The following is an 18,944-nucleotide window of genomic DNA, read 5'->3' on the forward strand; positions in this document are numbered from 1 at the left end:
TCCACAGACATTTACTGAGGGCCTGCTGTGTGCCGGACCCCGTGCTCGGCACTGAAAGTGAGCAGAGGAAAGAGGGACGAGGCCCCGAGACCTTCCAGAGCCTGCGCTTACTGAGGGAACCAGAGCAGAAGCAGATGACGAGTAAGTGGCCGCCACGCTGTGGACTGTGCTCAGGAAGACTGCCCGCAGAGTCTGTCTTCAAGCCACAGCCTCCTCCAGGAAGGCAGGGACCTCATTACCCAGCTCGGGGCTCAGCACCCAACAGGGGCGCAACAAATACTGTGCTCAGTTACCAAATCAGTACGTCTATATACAATTCTCAGAGGGCTCCCGCACAGCTTCAAGGCGGTCCAGATACACCGCACGAGAAGCTCACTTTCTTCCCTGCTCTCCTGCTCCGTCCAGAGACCTGGGTGTTTTGGGACTGACGGGGCACCTCAGCCAGGTTGGGAGCGAGCCCTAGGACTCTGCACTCAGGAGACACCGTCAGCCACGGGCAGCTCACACTGGACTCATGGCCCGAGGCTCGGGGGCCGCAGGGTCCAGGTCCGGGGAGGGGAGCGGGCTGGCCCACCTCCTGGGGCAGAGCCTCACCTTCCCACAGTGGCGACACTTGCCATCCTGGCGTCGCCGGTGTACCCAGTGGTGCCGCACAAAGGTTGGCTGGTGGAGGAGGAGAGAGAATCACTAGAGTGAGGGGTGGTGAGGCGTGAGCCCTGAGTGTGGCCTGCACCCCTCAATATATTAACGTGAGGCGTGGGGCTGCAGGAAGCTCTGCAGAAGCGTGAGTGAGAGTGGCTGGAGGCTTCTCTCCATGGCCTCCAGGTGGGGGCCGAGGCTCCGGCCGGGGGAGAAGAGCGAGGAGGCACGAGAGGCAGGCGGTGCCTCCCCCCTGCCCTGCAGGCAGGGCCAGCCAGGCCTTCCCCATCGAGGCCCTCTCCGAGCCTCAGCCCTGCACCTCCCTGCACCCCAGAGCAGCCTCAAAGGGGCACTCTGGAGACACTGCGGAGAAGGCCCCTCAGGAAACCTGGGGCCTCCTCACCCATAACTACCCTGGGCACTTACCTCACGGATGTTCCTGGAGCCTGATTCGCGGAAGGACGGCTTACAGCGGAAATTTATCTGTGAAGCATTGCAATGACCACCGAGATGTCAGAGCCTCCTTTCAGGGGCTCAGGCATCTAGCCACCTTCTCCAGCAAAGTGTCACTCAGGGTCATCCTCACAAGGCAGGGATAGCCCCAAATCATCCTGGGAGCCCTCAGAATATGAGACCCCTCTTCTCAGAAGCCCTCCTGCATCCCTGCCGCCTCTCCACTAGCCAGAAGGACCCTTTCCTTCCTCTGTCAGTCCGCTGGCATGGGGGACACTGGGAGTGTCCACCTCCCCCACTAAAAGGCAGCACGCTGTGCTCCCCCCCAGATTTTCCCTCACCCTCTGGGGCTCCCAGCCGAGGTGCGTGCAGGCGCCCCGATCCTTGCTGGCAGACCTGCGCTGGCTGGTCCCTGGAGACCATTAGCTCATCCGTGGAAACTGGTCTGGTCTCCAGCTCGGGCTCTGGAACGCCTGGGGCTAGGTTTGTTTCTCTTTTCCCAACCGTCCCTGCTTCAGCCTTAGCACAGTTGTGGGGAAACCTTGCTCTAGGAGTCAGGGGCTGGGGCAAGTGGCCCACGTTAGCCTTGTTCATGCTGTTCCCAGTCCTACAGGCTTTCCCATGTGCTGCCTGGGGAGCCCTCCCACCCTCTGCCCGGACCTGCCTCCCCAGGGTTCCCTCTACTTCCCTTCGGAAGCACGGGGCCCAGACACGCCACCAGCTGTCGACACACTGCGGACAACCGTCCTTAGGGAAGGGTCTCTAGGGCAGGGGTATGTAGAGGACAGGGCCAAGCTTGGGCAAGACAACAGCCCATTCTAAATGTGGACTTCGGTGTGGGTAAAATGGTGTCTTGGCTGTCACTCACTCATTCATCCCACTAACAGTCAGTGAGCCCCACTCTGTGCCAGGCTTGTTCTGGGCAGTGGGGTAGGGTAGATAAAAAGGGGGGAGCAGGATTCAAATGCAGGCATTTCAGCTCCAGGGTCTTTGGCTCTACACCACCACGCAGGCTGGGACGCTCTTGGCAGGTGAGGCGTGTAACGTGAATAGGCGTGCAGAGACACACACGGCACCCAAAGGGGAGGGGCGGGAAAGGCTGAGCACGCATCCTCACCTTCTCCAGTTGTTCGATGCAGGGGGTGTGCACCACGATCTTGCAGGCTGCACACTTTCTCCGGGACACTGATTTCTGCTGCAGAAAACGAAGAGAGGGCCCTGAGGCACCAGGTAACTCCATCCAGGATGCTGCCCCAGGGCAGGAAGAGAAACCCTTACATGTGCCCCGGCACAGCTGCCCTCTGTGTTCACTGGGAATTCGCAGTGCTGGCATCAGAACACAGTCCCCATTCCTCCTGCCATCCATCCTCAGGCAGCCCTCAGCAGGGGCGCTCAGGAGAGCGCCTTGTTCCCACCTTCCCTGGAAAGGGCTACAGCTGTCAGGCCAGCAGAAGTCCGCCTACAGGCTTCTAGACCCGCTCCACCAGCAGGGGGCAGCATGCCACCCAGGGCTCACTCACCAGCATCTTAGCTACACAGTACTGCTCCCCAACATAGCAGAAGTCCCCCGACACGTTGGTCTCGAACCAGATGTGTTCCCCATACGTCGCGGACTCCTAGACCACGAGATGAGCGTGCTCAGCGCAAACCTGCTGCCTGACCCATCAGTCAGTCCCTGCCCTGCCCTACAGACTCACCTCTCTCCCAAGACAAACCTGCTCCAGCTACCGCAATCTACTCTGCTCCATCCTGTTTCCCCACTGTCCCTATTTTTTTTTTCTGAAGATTTAAAAAGGTTTTCTTAAGTAATCTCTACACCCCACGTGGGGCTCAGACTTACAACCCCCGAGATGAAGAGCCGCAAGCTCCACCAACTGAGCCTGCCGGGCGCTCCTCCCACTATCCCTGCTCTTGAGGGCTGGGCTCAAACGTGTCCACCCCAGCAGGTCTGCCCTGATCCCAAAGGCCCATGGGCTCCTCCCGCAGTTGCCCCCCGCACTTCCCTCCACCTCCAGCTGCTGCCCTGGTACCCACCTGTCCCTCCCTCCCAGCACCCTGCCACTCACGCTCCAGTCCACAGTGCTCCGGATCTGCCGCTCTGGCTCGCTGCACAGGGCCCCGGGAGTGGGAGGAGGGGGTGCCAGGTGCTGGAGGCCCGACTTGGTGATGGCTTTCCTGCAGAAAAGGAGATCGCTGAGGCCAGCTGAGCACCTGGAGGCTCTGCTTCCTTCCCCCCCTTACCTGGGATCTCTGCCCTCACTGTGACTTCAACCCCTGGCCAAGACGGGGACCGCAGTGAGGAGGGTAGGGGATGCCCCACGGCAGCCTAGGGCTCTGGGAGGTTCCCTGCAGGAGACTTAGCCCTCCTCACAGCCCTTGTGGGGTGCGCTGGCTTCCAGGCACTGTCCAGAGCTATTCCCAAGAGGGGTGGGGGGGGCGGGCCGCAGGCCAGGCAGCGCCTAGAGGTCCTTCCCCCAAGCCAGCCCCCTCGCCCTGCCAGCCGCAGCTATACCTACGGAAGCAGGGCAGTCCAGGTCTGGGGTCCTGCCGACTTGCGCCGTAGGGCCACCTGGCGCCGGCGGGACAGCGGGCGCACACGGGCGGGCATCAGCGCACCAGCTGTGCTGCCTGAGGCTCTTCGGGCCCCAGGGCCAGGGTGCTGGCTGGGGGGCCGCTGCTGGCTGAGGCGCCGATAGTAACCATGCAGGCCCCAGAGGGTGCGGTCATACACCACGTCCGCAGGGACCAGGGGGGCCGAGGCCCGGCGCCGGCGCAGGCAGCGAAGCATGGGCACGAGGGTGCCCCGGTGTGAGGAGGGCCCTGGTCTCTTGGCGCCCGGCTGGGGGGCACTCAATGCCGCAATGGCCGCGTCCTCCTCCTCAGGCCTGCCTATGAGCCCAGCCAACAGCAGGGGTGTGCCCAGAGGCTGCGCCCCGACCGTGGCAGGCTGGGGGGCGGGCACCTCATCCACGACGAAGCGGGGGTTGCAGGCAGGGGGCACGGTGCTGGAGCGCCGGCGGCTGGTGCCCCGGGCCCCCACCCCGCAGCTCAGGAGGCAGCCCTGGAGCTGTGCGCTGGAGCGGCGCCGCTGGACCAGCAAGGAGGAGGCCTGCCCGGCAGGGGAGCGGCGTCGGGCCTTGCCTGTGGGCAGCCCCACGCTGCTGGGCCGCCGCTGCCCCTCCCCGGGGCCCGGCGCCTTCCGCTGGAAGCGTCTCCTAAAGAAGGTCTCCATGGCAGGGCCAGGCGGACGGCTGTTGGGCAGAGACCGGGAGCATCAGGAGCTGGGCCAGCCTATGGCCCACCCTGCGCCCAGGAGCCCAGTCACAGCCTCTGCCCTTTGAGCAGAGAAGGGACACAGAGGGAGAGGGGGAGGGCCCACGGCCTCTGACCTCCATAAACACGGTGTTTGAGGATACCACAGAATCCTCAGGGGAGCCCACATTTACCACTGCCGGAAGCACTAACATCCCGTCCCCCCCCAATTATACCCTATGCTGCCCCAGGAGTAATGGGTACAAGGGGCTTCCGGCCAGCCATGCGGCTCCTCTGTCCAGGCACCATAAACCACAAAGCCCTGGCCTTCGACTCCCTCGCCTGAAGCTGATGGAAAAGAAAAAAAGGAAGCTGGAAGCCCGCAGTCCTGGGTTCCCGGTTGCAATCGGCCTCTACAGACGGAGGGGCCAAGGATAAGCCTTTTCTTTTCCTCTCATTGGGCCTTTGTTTGGCTACCGACTCAGGGCAGCTTAGGTTTAGGTGTCCCCTCCTGGGACATGGCACAAACTAAGCTATGATAATAAAACGAGGCTCTCTGAAAAGAAATTCAGTCCGGATAAGACCCCCAGATTCTCTCAGCCCCAAGTCGTGGGGTCAGGCTGAGAGTGGCACTAGAAATGGAGCCAATCTGACTTAGGGATCAAAGGACCCTGGGGACCAAGGCCCTCAGGACTGAGGAGAGCCGCATAGGGGGAGAGCCACCCTAGGCCTCACGCAGGGCCACTTTGTATGGGGAGCAACAAGAGGACTGAGCCAAGAGAAAAGCCTTCCAGGTATGTTCTGGGTGTGCATCTCTACCTCTGAGCGGCTAAAAGAAAGAACTTTCCTGTACTAGACTGCTCTGTCTTACCCTTCTGCAGAGGCCTAGTATGGATCTCCCATGTGTGAAAGTACCGGCTGATGGGGGATGTTTGAACACCCTTCCAGCCCTGCTGCCAAGGGAGCCTGTGAACTGCACTGTGTCCGAGGGGCCAACGCTGGAAGCTCCAACTCTCCGCCCCAGAGTTCCCTCCTGCAGGGAGGCAGAACCCATGGGGACCATCCTTCCTCAAACCATCCTCCCTTGACCTGTGCTGAACACGGGCCCAGCTTCCTTCACCAGCTCACCTACTCCCGGCTGCCTCTTCTTCACAGGCTGCTGGGATTACTGCACCCTCACTTCTTCCAAAGGTGGGGGAAGGGCAGGAAGCCTGGTAGGCTTGGGGGCCGGGAGGGGAATGCCTCCAGAATGCCCAAGGATGGCTGTGCCCCGCCATCAGGTGACCTCCTGGGCCCTGGCAGCCACAGAGAGGTCAGAGCCACAGCCATGGGACATCTGCCTGGGGCTGACAAGAGAAACCCGTCCACCTGCTGAGGGCCTGGCAGAAGTCAGGCGTGGTGGTGGCTGGGAGCCTTGGACAAATGGTGGTGGGTGCTAGGCTGGAGGACTCAGGCCCGGGCTGCGTGTCTACTGCCTGTTTCTCCCACCACCCGCTCACCCACTCTTTAATCCGCGACGACCCCGGGAGTCTGGGCAAGCAACGCCAGGCCCTGGATGGGTGTGGGGGTGTTCAGGGAGAGGCACATGGGGCCAAGGTGTCCGAGCTCCCATGATCAGTGAGCAGCGGAGGCAGTGTGCCGGGGGGAGCAGTGCTCGAGACTGCCTGTTACAGTCCCCGGCCTCTGCAGGGGACAGGGAGAAGGGCAGGAGGTAAGCTCTGCGGGTAGGAGAACGAGTGTGGACAGAGAGCTCTCGGCTTCCTACTAAAATCAATAGCACCACAGCTGACATGTTTTGAGTGCCCACCATGTGCCAGGCACTCTGCTAAGCCCTTTACAAACACACGTATCATTTTATAAACCAGAGCAACGTGGAAGAATAGGTACTGCATCCTGCCATGTTCCTGATGGGAAACTGAGGCACAAGGAGGCAACTTGCCCGGAAGTCCACAGCGAGTCAATGGGGAGCCAGTGACGGAACCCAAGGCTGCGTGAAGGCAAAGCCTGTGTTCCAGGAGCCACAGTGGAGAGTAGGGTCTTTCCTTCTGGGCCATGGGACTGGGACTGAGCGGGGATGGTGCAGGGAGGGGAACCCTAATAAAGGCAACAACGGCCCCATTGACTCAACACCTACAATGGGACAGGCCCCGAGCTAAGTACTTTCATTTATCATCTCACTTGATCCCCACCACAACCCCACGAGCGGGCAGGGTCAGCGGCTCCGTCACAGAAAGGAGGCCTGAACAGGTGCAGTACGTGCTCCAGGTCACAAGGCCAGTCAGTGGCAGAACCGCGACCTGAACCCAGGGCTGCCTGACTCCGGTCTGCTCGGCACCCAGGAAGAGAAGCCCGAAGGCCCGGCTGCCCGTTGCTGCCTGGGCGCTGGCTCGTCAGCACTCCCCCGGGGTGTCGGCTTTCCCCGCCCGTCTGGTCAGGCCGCCCTGTGACAGCTGCCCGGCCTGGAGATTAGTCACCCGGACACACCGCCTGATGCTAGTGTCACCCAGAAAACAAAAGGCCACAGTCGGTAGGGGGAGGTGCTGCGGGCACTCTGTGAGCAGCGATGAGGCCTGGGCCCTGCCGGCTGTCCCAGACCCACACTGACAAGAGAGGCCTGGAGTCGCATCGGCGGCCTGGCGGCGCAGTCACTGCGAGCGGGGCGCAAGGCGGGCTAGGCCAGGCCGCTGTTGGGTGACCTCGTGCAAAGCCGTCCCCACACGGGCCTCAGTTTCCTTGTTTGTCCAAGGAGGCTGCGAGACCGAATTGATATTTTATGACAATCTGTCCTGCACGGTACCCGTGCCTCTATGTTCCCAATGCCCCCTCCCCCCAGGCCCCACGCTTCCTGCTCCTCTGGTCTCCAGAGAAACCTCTGCCCTCTGGTTCCAGACTTCCTATCTCTGCCGAGGCTTCTCCTGGGTCCAGTCGGAAGCCCCCCGCGGGCCTCAGGCCCCAGCCTCTCCCCACCACGCAGCCCCGAGGGGCGCTGTCTTCACACCGCTCTGCTTGCCATCTGCAGCAACCCACGCGCTACGTGCAAAGGCCACTGGAGGAGGCCCCCCGGGGTTCTGACACCAACGGCAGAGCAAAACGGCTACCCCTCAGCCTTCACGTGGGGGACCTCACACCCAAAGGGGACAGGGACCTCCAGCTGGCTGTCGAGGGCCCAAGGAGAACTCCCCAGCTCCGCTGGCTACGGGCTAGAAAGAACCAGACTCCTGGCCTCCCGGCCCAGACCATCTCACCCCCTATGTTAGTTTCAAGTGGAAAAGCCCAAGGGCCTTGGAATCCTGCATCTGCCATTGCTTTCCCGGGTGTGGATCGACTAACCTTTCTGATTCTCAACTTACTCCTCCGCAAAATGGGGATACCACCTAGTTCAGAAGGTTGGCCTAAGGGAGGTTCTGATAAAGTACCTGGTGATACCAGGCAGAGGGGAGGGGCATGGCAGGGCCTACACCCGCAGTAGACACAGGGGTATGTGGATCGTGCCATCTCCTGGGGTTTGTCTCTGCCCGTGGCGGGAGTGGGAACCCAGAAAGGGAAGCAGGAGAACCCGGGGTGGCCACCACCCACCACATGAAGAATAGAGCCTGGCAGCCAGAGTCCCCTGGGGGTATCTGCCCATGCTGTAAGGGATGCCCTCTGCCCCTCATACCAGGCCTGGCGCCCCGAGGTGCTGGCACAGGACACCCTGTGGGATGCAGCCAGGGTTCCCATTCCCGGCTGCGAGCAGGGCCCCACATGCCCCTCTCCTCAGGGAAGGCTGGGAATGGTGCACAGTGGCCCCATTTCCAGCAGCCCCAGAGCAAGGGCCTGGCGCGGCCTCCCTAGGGGGATACTGGTCAGAAGCCACCTCTGGTGCTCTGCTCTCACAGCCCGAAGGTCAGAGGGAAGGAGCTGGGGACAGCTGGAAGGGAGGCCTGCCTCAGGGCTGGTGAGACAGGGTCCCCCTTTCCCAAGGTCTTTACTTGCTAAGAGGAGCCTGCCCAAAACAAAACAAAACAAAACAAAACAAATGCGCAGCGGGGAGCAGGTGGCCAGGGCTGCACAGGAAACACAGCCAGCAGGCCAGTAATGTTTACCTCCACGGGGCCTGGTGGGGGCAGGCACCTAGCCCACCCTTTCCCTTCCCTTCCCTTCCCTTTTCCATCAGCTTCAGAGCCTCATCCAGGAATGGTGGTGCCTGGGCCCACCCTGATCCGTTCCTCCCCAGACCCACCCAGACAGCTACAGGAAGGAGGAAGCAGAAGACAAGGAAGAGTTGGGGGTGGGGTGGGGGTGAGTCCCCTTTGACCTGATCTGGAAGGCAGGGTGGCAGGCAGGAGGTGGGCGAGCGGGTGGGGCCTGGGGTCCCTGTGGGCAGGCGAGCCGGGGCTCTGGCTGGGGCTCCAGGCTGCTGGCCTGTGGCTGAGCAAGTCCTAGTTTGGAGAGCGAGCCGCTGTGGCTGCTCCTCTACCCCCTCCCCCTCGCCACCCTCCTCCCCCGAGCCTGAGACAGCCGTTATGAAAATAACCCGATTGGTAACCAACTGCACTTCCTCTCCCAGCGGCCGCTCCAGGCCCTGCAGCAAGCAGGCGGCCGGTGGGCGGCCTGGCGCACACGCGCACCAGTCCTGCCTCCTGGCTTCTCTTCCCGAAGGCCCCAGAGCCGGGCTGAGCAAAAGCCCAGTAGCCTCCCCTCCACCTGGTACCCAGGAGAGCACACACAGCCCCTGCCTTGGCTCCTGGAGGAGGTCTGGGGAGGCAGACGTGGGGGGTGGGGCGTGCCCCTCTGGCTACCTAATGTCCTCTCGCACCCACTGGACAGGTGTTCTGGGGTCTGGGGCAAGCGTCTGAGACAGCTAATCACTGGCGCCCATCAAAATAACCACAAAAACAGATACCCTTCGAGTCTTTCACAACTCACAAAGCACTTTTTCACAAGCATTATCAGACAGGAGGCTTGTGATTCTGCTGCGCGGGTGGATTATCGTCCCGCTAGCCAACAGGGCACCTGAGGCTCCCGGAGGCCTGTGGCTGCCCGAGCTCAGAAGTGGCTGAGCTGGGGCCATCCGTCCTGGGTGTCCCGGCCCCCCCAAGGGGGCCTGCCAGAGCTGCCCCGGCTTGTGTCCTGGAGAGGCCAGCCCGTGTCACACACATCCTATCCAGAATGCCACCCCCCTCCGCCAGCTCACACTCCTGGCTCTCAAGGGTTGACAGTGGCAGCTCTCAAACTTCCACGACCTTCTACATTCTTAAAAATTACTGACGATCCCCAAAAGGTTTTGTTTACAGGGATAAGAGCTATTGCTATTTACCATATTAGAAATTAAAACTGAAAAAATTAAAAAAATATTGACTCATCTAAAAACAGTAAGCTCAGGACGCCTGGTGGCTCAGTCGGGTAAGCATCTGCCTTTGGTTCAGGTCATGATCCCGGGGTCCTGGGATGGAGCCCCACGTGGGGCTCCCTGCTCAGCGGGGAGCTTGCTTCTCCCTCGGCTCACTGCTTGTGTTCCCTCTCTCATACACGCTCTCTCAAATAAATACAATCTTAAAAAAACCCAAAACAAAAAACCCCCAATAAACTCATTACGTGTTAACATAAATAACATACTTTTTTAAATTTTTTATTTTTTAAAGATTTTATTTATTTATTTGACAGAGAGAGAGAAACAGCATGAGAGGGGATAGGGTCAGAGGGAGAAGCAGGCACCCCACTGAGCTGAGAGCCCGATGTGTGACCCGATCCCAGGAGTCTGGGATCATGAGCTGAGCCGAACGCAGTCGCTTTACCAACTGAGCCACCCAGGCGCCCAACATACTTTTTTTTTTTAAAAAAACACCCTGCGTTTTCTTAAAAAAAAAATTAGCTAGAAGAGTGTCATTGTTTTAACTTTTGCAAATCTCTTTAATTTCTGGTTTAATAGAAGACAGCTGGATTCTCCTGTTGGCCTCTGCGGTCAATCTGTTGGGATATGTTGTTTTGGTGGAGAATGTGAAGAAAATTCTGCCTCACACTGACATGTAGTTAGAAGAGGAAAGAGTATTTTAATAGCCTTTTCAGGCAATTATGGATGTTCTTCTTTGCTACTACATTAAAATATGACAAGTGGTAGTTTCTTAAAGGTTAGTGGCGATGTGGAATCTGAAACCATATCAATGAACTTTTCACTGGTCTATCTTGCATTTTGCATTCTGTAACATCAAGCATTGGAAAATGTATTTTACTGAGTTAGGCAGATCTTCCAAATGTTGACACATTTCCTTATACAAAATCAAGAAATCATCACTACTTGCTAACATCACTACTGGTCTCATCAGAAAAGTCTTTTAAGTCCTGAGAAGCTGTCAGGCCCTAGACGGTGGACACAAGGTCTCTAAAATTCTAATTTTTGCTTTTCAAAGGCTCAAATTTTATCATTAGCAACAAATACTGATGCTGGTTTTAAAGTGACAAGCTCACTTCATTCATTTTTGAGAAAATGTCTGCCAAATACCCAAGAGTCTGAAGAGTTTTAGTTTGGTCTGTCAGGTGTTCTTTCACGTTAAAATGGTGTTCCTTAAAAAAAGTAACTGGTACAGCTCACAACTCAGCAGCAAAGCCACTTTTCAAGACAAGCATCACAGTCCGGTTCGCAGCAAAACTGCCTTCTTCACACAGAATATTTGGAAAGATGTATACTCAACGATCTGAACTTTGCAAAATTGTACGGCATTTTGTTGTTGTGAGCACGAGGCACACAACGGCTTCTAGTGTACGTTGAGGGCCCGGCCTCGGTTTGCACTGTCAGTGCAAATGCTAACACGGTGGAAAGGGCACGAGCCAGGGCAGCTCTGAAAGTATCATATGCAAACAGTTCCAAAGGCACCAATCCTCTGGAAGGGTCGTGGGCACCCCCAGGACCATACTTTGGGAACCACTAGTTCAGAACGAATTCCAAATCCTCCGGCCTGGCAGGCGCGGCTTCTGCAGTTGTGGCACTAACTCAGCCTCCCATGTCCTGACGCAAACCCGTGGGCTCTAACCGAGCCATCCTGTCCTCTGTCCCCCAGTCTGGCCGTGCGCCAGCATACCCTCCACCTGGAATACTGGCCTCTTCCCACCCCGCATCAAAATCCCCCCTGCTCACAACTGCCCCAGGCGAGAATGCACCACTCCCACTAGTCATCTCACACCACTTATTTGGCTTCTTCTCTGCCACCGGACCTCTGGGAGCCCTAATTCTTTCAAATCCATATGCCTTGTTCCTCCCACCTGGCCACCAGGCCCCAAGCTCCCGGGGGCCAGGGCCCAGGTCTTGTGCATCTGGGCACGGCCCCGCACAGTGCCTAGCAGAGTCCAGTGTTTACCACCGATGGGCTCAGGAGGAAGGAAAAGGGAATTCCGTGGGGGAGGGGCGAGAGCCGTAAAGGAAGAGAAGGGCTTCCTCCGCCTCGGTACTGCACCCAAGGGCTGACCACAGGGCCCAGGCCGGCCCAAGCCACTTCTCTTTGTTGGGCACAAGGGGATGGCAACAGCTTTTGTTTTAGCAGCTACCTCCCCCTCCTCTGCAGAGTGACCAGCTGAGGCCCCTTTCGGGGCCAGGTGCCATTGCCCACTCCACGCTCTCCGTGGCTTTCCTTGTGAAACTCGGACAGCAGGACTTGGCAACGTGAGGGTGGTGGGCAAGGAGGGGAGAGGAGGAGTGACTCAGACGCTTGGGGGCTGGGCCCGGGCCCAAGCCCCCGCTCTGAGCTCCTTGCTGAAGCACTCCGTCTCTCCTTCGTGTCCCAAGTCCCTGCCTCAGGGTCAGGCTCCTGCAAAGCCGGGGAGAAACGTCTGCGGAATGACTGACTCACTCACCCCTTTACAGCCTCCCCTCCCAGCAGCACCACAGTTCATTTTAGAGTGACCGTTGACCCCTGATTGGTCTTCCACTGTCAGCTGAGCCAAACGCAAAGCCCTGGGCCAGGACTCGACTGGCCCCTCGGCCTCCTGTCCCTTATCTTCCATACTTTCTTACATTTTACTTGACAGACACACAATGCGCTTTGTGCCAGGCACTGTTCTAAGCATTTTACAAATTTAAACTCAATGAACTTCATTACGATGATTAGTATTATTATCCCCATTTTATAGGTGAGGAAACTGAGGCACAAAGAGATTAAATAACTTGCCTGTGGTCATACAGCTACGAAGTGGCAGATTCTAAGCCAGAGTCTGCTCCAGGTCCATGCTTGAAACCCCTCACTCTCCACCTCTGGAAGGGGCCCTCTGTGCTCATGCCTTTGGCACCCAGTAGTCTATCTGGAATACCATTCCCCTCTTCTCCTTAGTGACCTCTCTCATCTTTCTCCTCTTGTCTTTTCAGAGTTGGCTCAGACACTGGCTCTGCTGCGAAGTTCCTCCCAGCCCCCTCTCCCGGGGGGTTGGCTGCTCCCACACTCAGGCCCTCTCTTGGTTATTCTCCGCCATCAGAGCTAGTTTGCAAGTCTGTACCCCCCACCAGACTGTGAGCCCCCCGGGACCATCAACTGCCCGTAATTGCATCCCCAGGGTTTAGAAGTGCTGGACTCGGACTGAAGAGGGAATGGAGGAAACAATGAATGGTCCAGGCTCCGCCGCATGGATGAAGCTGAGAGCAAAGAGCTCCGGGCACACCGACCCAGAGGTTGGCCGGCTCCTGAGGCCTTCTTGCCAGCACTGGGTGGACAAGTTGCTGGTTTGGGCTCTTGCGTCTCAGAGGCACACGCTGAAACCGATCCCTGACGGGGTTGCCTATATGTCTCCGAGTCTCCCAAGCCCCTGCTGGCCCCCAGGTCCTTCTTCCCTCCTGGCCGAGACCTCTCGTTGCCCTCTCCTGTATCTGCAGCAGGCTCCCATTCCCCATCTGTGCGGAACAGCATGCCCTCCCACCATTCCTCATTCAAAATTTAACTCCCTCTGCGCTTTCTGTCCCTGTTGCTCCCTCCTCCATCCCCTAGAAGATCTTCTCAGAATCAGCCGTCAACCCCTCCCCCCCAACTCCCCACCCTGCTTCTGTGCACAACACGCAGGGCCTTTTCCTGCCTTTGAGGCACTGTGTCTAAAATCTCTCGGAGAAGTCGCAGGAGACAAAGAGCTTTTGCAAGGATTTGGACTCAAAGGTCCAGAGGGGTTCTGCCTCTGACCAGCTACAGGACCTCAAGTGCAAGTCTCTCAACCTGTCTGAGCCTCAATTTCCTCATCTGATACTTGGGGATAACACCCACCCTGTCTTCCTCATGGGAGCTTGAAAGTTTGTTCATGGTAACCAGTTCTTCAGTCGACCAAAACTTTAAAGAAAGGAAATTAACCCCAGAGACCTAAACATTAGGACAATCACTTTGGAGCATAGCTTGGCAACGACCATCTAAGGGGAAGATACACCACCCTGTAACCAAGCACCAGTGGAATGAACACACGAGGAGCCACGTCCTGGAACAGTCTCTGGAGGACGCTTCCAACGGCAAAGATACTGCCAACAACCCAACTGTCCATCAACAGGGGACTGGGCAAATAGGCTGTCATCCAGTTGCAAAAGGGATTAGTATATAGCAGTCAAAACGGGTACATCAGAGCTCGTGTCTCAAGATGGTTAAATCTCCAAAACGATATGGAGAAAAAAACTTGAATTCAGAATATGTACGGTACACCATTTAAATCAAGTGCAAAACCATCCAGAACAGTACTATGTGTTGCTATGGACGGATACCTATGTAGGAAACATTTTTAAAAGGCATGAGAATACAAATACACAAAAAATAGGATTGTGGTTTCCTCTGGGGAGGGAGACAGGGGGCCTCTACCTCTATCTAAAGTAAATACAGCACGATGGTATGATTTGACCAAGGTGGTGGGTGTTACATGGTTCTGTACGCTTTTCTAATTGTAAAATATTTTGTGCTTTTTAAAAGATTTTTTAAAATAATTTTTAAGAAAACCCCTCCTCCCCTGAGGGAGAACAGCTCCCTGGGGCTGCCCTGGGTCTTCCATGGATGGGTTTCAGCAGTGGCATGGAACCCCAACTATGTTCCTTACACTGTCTCATAGTAGGAACCCCGTGTCTGTGGGGCCGGAAGGTCTCCCCCCAAAGGATGCCTTCCAGAGGAGGGTGAGCGGGTGGCAGGTTGTGTCAGTGGGGTGTCTGTGTGGGCTGGGGAGCAGGAACCAGCTTGCTCCCTTTCACAACCGCCCCCGCCTTAGTAAAATGTCAGCAAGCTGGGGAAGGGGGGGCGGAGAGCCAGGCAAGCTGTTAACCCGCGAGATGCTGATGCTGGGGCGTGGGTGGTGCAGGCCCAGGCTCCCAGACAGCTATTTTGGCATGTGCTGTGATCGGGCTCAGCCCTGGCAGGGGAGAGGCCTCTACGTGGGAGCTCTGGACTGGCGCTCTGCCAGAAGCAAGGGGGAGGAGGTCTCTGAAAGGGAGGGAGAGGGCTCCGGGGCCCTTCCTCTCTCTTCAGACCTCTCACCGTGAGGTGCTGAGCACAAATGAGGCCCAGTGCACTGTGCTCTCCCTCCCCAGCACCTCTCCCCAGGCCACAGGCCACAGGCCACCCGTGACCTCAGGGTGATATCAAGGGTTCCTCTGAACATGTCTCTTGAGTCTTCTGCAACGTGTACTTTGAAAGCAAGATAAAAGATCACAGACTTGCCCCTCCACTCCACACCCAGCCAGGGAGCCCATGACAACCTGCTCACAACCCATTCTCCCTCACACTCTCATAGTCCCATACCCAAGGGTCCCCCCAGCCCAGCCTTGCTCCCCCTGCAGCTGGGATCCTGGTGGCAGTTCTCCCTTGGGGTCCAGGAGCGGAACGTCTCATGGGTCTCACTCCACTCCCATACAAGACAGAGTACTCAAACCCCTTTTTAGGCTCTACCAGTTTGGGGATGGGAGACTAAAACAAGAAAAGGGTGCTTGTAAGTAGGACAGCCTGTGTTGTGAAAAGATCCAGTGTGAGCTGCAGGATCCTGGGCCAGGCCTCTGACCTCTTTGAGCCTTTGTTTCTCCTCTGTAAAATGGGAATAAAACCAACTACAAGACTAAGGATTACACGAAACGGATAGATTTACAGACTTCTGGCAACTGTGAACTGCCAGAGAAAGATGAGCTGGCACATCACACACCTGGATGCAGGGGAGTGTGGGGAAGGGTGGGAGTGCTCGTGTTCTCAGCCTCCTCCTCCTCTCCCTGGGCCACAGAGCTCCTGGTCTCAGACCTGCTCTCCACCACCTAACCAGGTCCCTGGTGTCTCAGCTGAGGAAGGGGGCAAAAAGGCAAGAGGGCAGAATGATACAGAGCTCCTCAAGGGCATCTGGTCACTGCTCTGGCCTACTCTTTTCCTACCCAAAACTACCTTCCAAGGCTCCCAGCCCTGACTAGAGTGCCAGGCAGATCCCACGCCGAGAACTCTGGGGGTCCCCTAAGGGCATCAGAGGCTCCACAAAGGAAACAGAGGAAGCAGTCGAGTGCTTGGCACCACCCAGAGGCGCACCCACTAACCTTGCCCAGGAACAAGGGGAGCCAGTAAGCCTAGATGCACGTGCAGCAGTTTCTCCTTCTTACCCCCACCGTCTCCCATGATGACTTACAGAACTGCTCAGGGGGCAGCAGCAGCCTCCAGAAGGAGGCAGAGGGGGCAGGGAGGAGGACAGGTGGAGGGTAGGGTGGAAGGTGCCAGATGAGGATTCCTCAGAACACAAGGCAGGCTGTGGGGTCCTGAGATGTGGTACAAGTTGACACGATACTGGAGTCAGGGGACTGGTGTCGGGGTCCCAGATAACCCCTAGCTAGCTGTGAGACCTTGGCCCAGTCAGGGCCACATCACTGGGCCTCAATCTTTAGGGAGGGGGAGGGGGAGGGTTGGGCCAGGGACTGTGGAAGCTCCCGCCCAGCCTGCCTTCTGCCTCCTTCTGATCGGCTCTGCCCTGGCGGCGGAGTATCAGGTAACCGGCCAGTGGGAGGTGTCTGTGGGTCCACCCACAGCAGGTGTTTGGTACAAGTGGACTAGCTGGAAGGAGACTCTCCCCTCCCACCACCCTCTCCACAATGGTAGCTGTCGCCCCCCTGTGTCGCTCTAGCAATACTGCAAGGACAAGTTGCCCGTCAGCTTCTGGCCATTGAAACTCTCTCTAGCCTTTGTAGGGATATAGGGACCCAACCTCTGCTTCTCCAAGAGCCCGGGCACAGGCCAAGCCTCAGGGCCAGTGTGCTCACTCACTTCCTCCTCTGCTTGGGGGGATGACTGGCAAATTCTGGAGAGGGCTCCAGGAAGCCGAGGAGGGCAGGTTGGATTCTCTTTCCCCTACCTCCAGCGGCCCGGGGCCTAGGCTTTCTCTGACTAGGGTCACTCCGTCCTTCCTCTACCTTGCCTGGGAGGACGTCCACTCTCCTGTTCTCTTTTGCCAGCTGGGGAAGCTCTGCATCCTGAGATTTGACCTTTTTGGAGTACAGTACGGAGAGACAACGACAGGAGTTGCCCATCCCCTCCCTTGACCTGTAAGCCCGTGTGTGGCAGCAAAGGAAGACAGACAGTCCTATCCCAGTGCCCGACCTCGGCTGGCTCCATGCTGGCACATGACACTGGGGGGGGCGAGGCGGCAGCAGAATGGGGTAAACTGACGCAAGCTCAGCCACTCGGGTCCCTTTTTCTTCTCCAGCTGGCAGGAACCCAGGGACTCTTACTTGCACCTGGTCCTCTGGACACCTGGGCCACTCCCAGTATTGGCCTGAGTAGGACAAACCACCCAAAAAGGCTTCTTTGTTCCCAGGCATCCGGCACCACAGACGGGGGTTCTCACCTCTGCAAGAGGCATCCCTCAACACATGCCTCCCCAACCACTGCAGAAACCAGCCCAAACTTCAGCTCAGGCAGCCCAGCGGGCACCCTCTACCAGTCTGGACTGCAGGCCCATGCTCACTTGGGGCCATGTGGCATCACCTCTAAATGGGACCTATTGTCTCAAACTTGTTCCACAGGTGCATTTCCTGCCCTCTGGGAACTAATGACTTTGAGCACTAAGGAAGGGCAGGGGTGGCAGAGCCAATGCTCAGGCTCCCAGGGGCTCTGGAGGCCCAGGCTCCTACGTCTAGGTGTGTGAAACGCCAAGTAATTTCTTTCTTTTTTTTTTTTTAAAGATTTTATTTATTTATTTGACAGAGAGAGAGATAGCGAGAGCAGGAACACAAGCAGGGGGAGCGGAAGAGGGAGAAGCAGGCTTCCCGCCGAGCAGGGAGCCCGATGTGGGACTCAATCCCAGGACCCCGGGATCATGACCCGAGCCGAAGGCAGACGCTTAATGACTGAGCCACCCAGGCGCCCACGCCAAGTAATTTCTGATGCCCCTGAGGTGCAAAACCAGTTAATCCACAAGCTGTGCGACCTGCCCAGGGTCAGGCTGCTGGGACCAGGCCAGAGGAGAAGGAAGTCCTCTCTCTAGGTGGGCCCTGGAAGAGCAGGAGGAGACGGAGTCAATTTCCCTCCCACTTCTGACTGACCACCCCCTAGGCCAGTAGGATCTGAAGGATAAGGACAGAGGAAAACCGGTATGTCCTGGGATTAGGGCAAGGCCTATACAGATTCTTCCGGGAGGGGCTGATGGTTCCCAGCAAGGGTCCATGAGGTGGAACGGAGTTGGGAGCATCATGGCCTGGCTTTTTGTCTTGCTACGCTACAAGAGAGGAGATTCTTACTGCTCCCCAGATTCCAAGAGGGTGAAGCCAGTTGTGGGGGTCTGAGACGTGCTTTAAAGAAAAACCTCTTTAAGGAAGATGCCGAAGAGGCTGCCATTCAGGAACTGTTCTACCTGCCCAGATCGGGGATGGCAAACGCGCGGCCCATGTACCACCACTACCCCTCCCCAGCCCACAGCAGAGTGCTGATTATAGACCCAACCACCAAGCCAAGATCCGAATGCAGCAGCCACCACCAATCTATGTGTCCTCTTTGGTCCTCCCTTCCAGCCACTGTCGATTCACTTATCAGGGCCCTCAGCCCCAAGGTGTGAGGATGGGGTAAATGCAGAGAAGAGCCTGGTTAAGGGTGAGGAAAAGAGGGACGGGAGGGGCTGGCTTCAGCTAGGGCACTGGGGACTTTTACCTGAAAACAGCAACCAGCAAAGGTGGCTGGACCAGATTAAAAAAGCATTAAAGGGGTCATGCCCAAAGCAAGTGTACTATTCCAAACGTCTGCCCCCCTCCTCCAACCCAAGCAAGGGAGAGGGGCGTCAGGCCCAGTGGCCATCTGATTCTCTGAGTTCCTGGGCCTGTCAGGGAAGTCTTTTCCCCTCACTGCCCTCTCCCTGACTCTACTGGGCTTTCCGAATATATTCATTTCTGAATGCCCCACTGCCCCAGCACAGAGCTACTACGCAGAGACACTCCTTACTTGCTTCCAGAGGTCGCTGTTTGATTTTCTTCTCATTAAGCAGCCTATCAGATGACTTACCATCCCCAGAGTGATGTAATACTTTGGTCCTCAAATCTGGTAGCATATTAGAAACACTTGCGAAGCTTTAAAAAAAAACAAAACAAAACACCCAGGCCCAATCTCCAGACCTGATGAGTCAGGCGTGCTAAGGATAAGATCTAGGAATCTGAATTTCCTAAAGCTCCC

The 18,944-nt window shown here is 57.4% G+C and overlaps 1 protein-coding gene across 26 annotated transcripts in view; it reads right to left on the reverse strand.

The window, feature by feature from the left end:
- The window catches only part of DGKZ (diacylglycerol kinase zeta), a 41,198-nt gene that overhangs the window by 8,812 nt on the left and 13,442 nt on the right, over nt 1–18,944 (reverse strand). For 16 of the 26 annotated variants that reach the window (XR_010406876.1, XR_010406877.1, XM_064576544.1 and 13 more), the window contains 5 exons: nt 3,159–3,267; nt 2,613–2,708; nt 2,210–2,287; nt 1,066–1,122; nt 595–663 (listed from right to left, as the gene is read on the reverse strand). Coding sequence is in view for 24 of the 26 variants with exons in the window: in XM_064576544.1 (XP_064432614.1) it covers nt 595–663; nt 1,066–1,122; nt 2,210–2,287; nt 2,613–2,708; nt 3,159–3,267 (409 nt within the window). In the remaining 2 variants the exon portion in view is untranslated. Of the gene's footprint in view, nt 1–594; nt 664–1,065; nt 1,123–2,209; nt 2,288–2,612; nt 2,709–3,158; nt 3,268–3,608; nt 4,344–8,641; nt 8,792–18,944 lie in introns of those variants that run through there. The other 10 variants (XM_064576546.1, XM_054511953.2, XM_045893817.3 and 7 more) reach the window with 5 other exon arrangements.

This window comes from Mirounga angustirostris, unplaced genomic scaffold (assembly GCF_029215605.1).
Source record: "Mirounga angustirostris isolate CCGP_5_RB_7025 unplaced genomic scaffold, mMirAng1.0.hap1 SCAF_13, whole genome shotgun sequence".
NCBI classification, from domain to species: Eukaryota; Metazoa; Chordata; class Mammalia; order Carnivora; family Phocidae; genus Mirounga; species Mirounga angustirostris.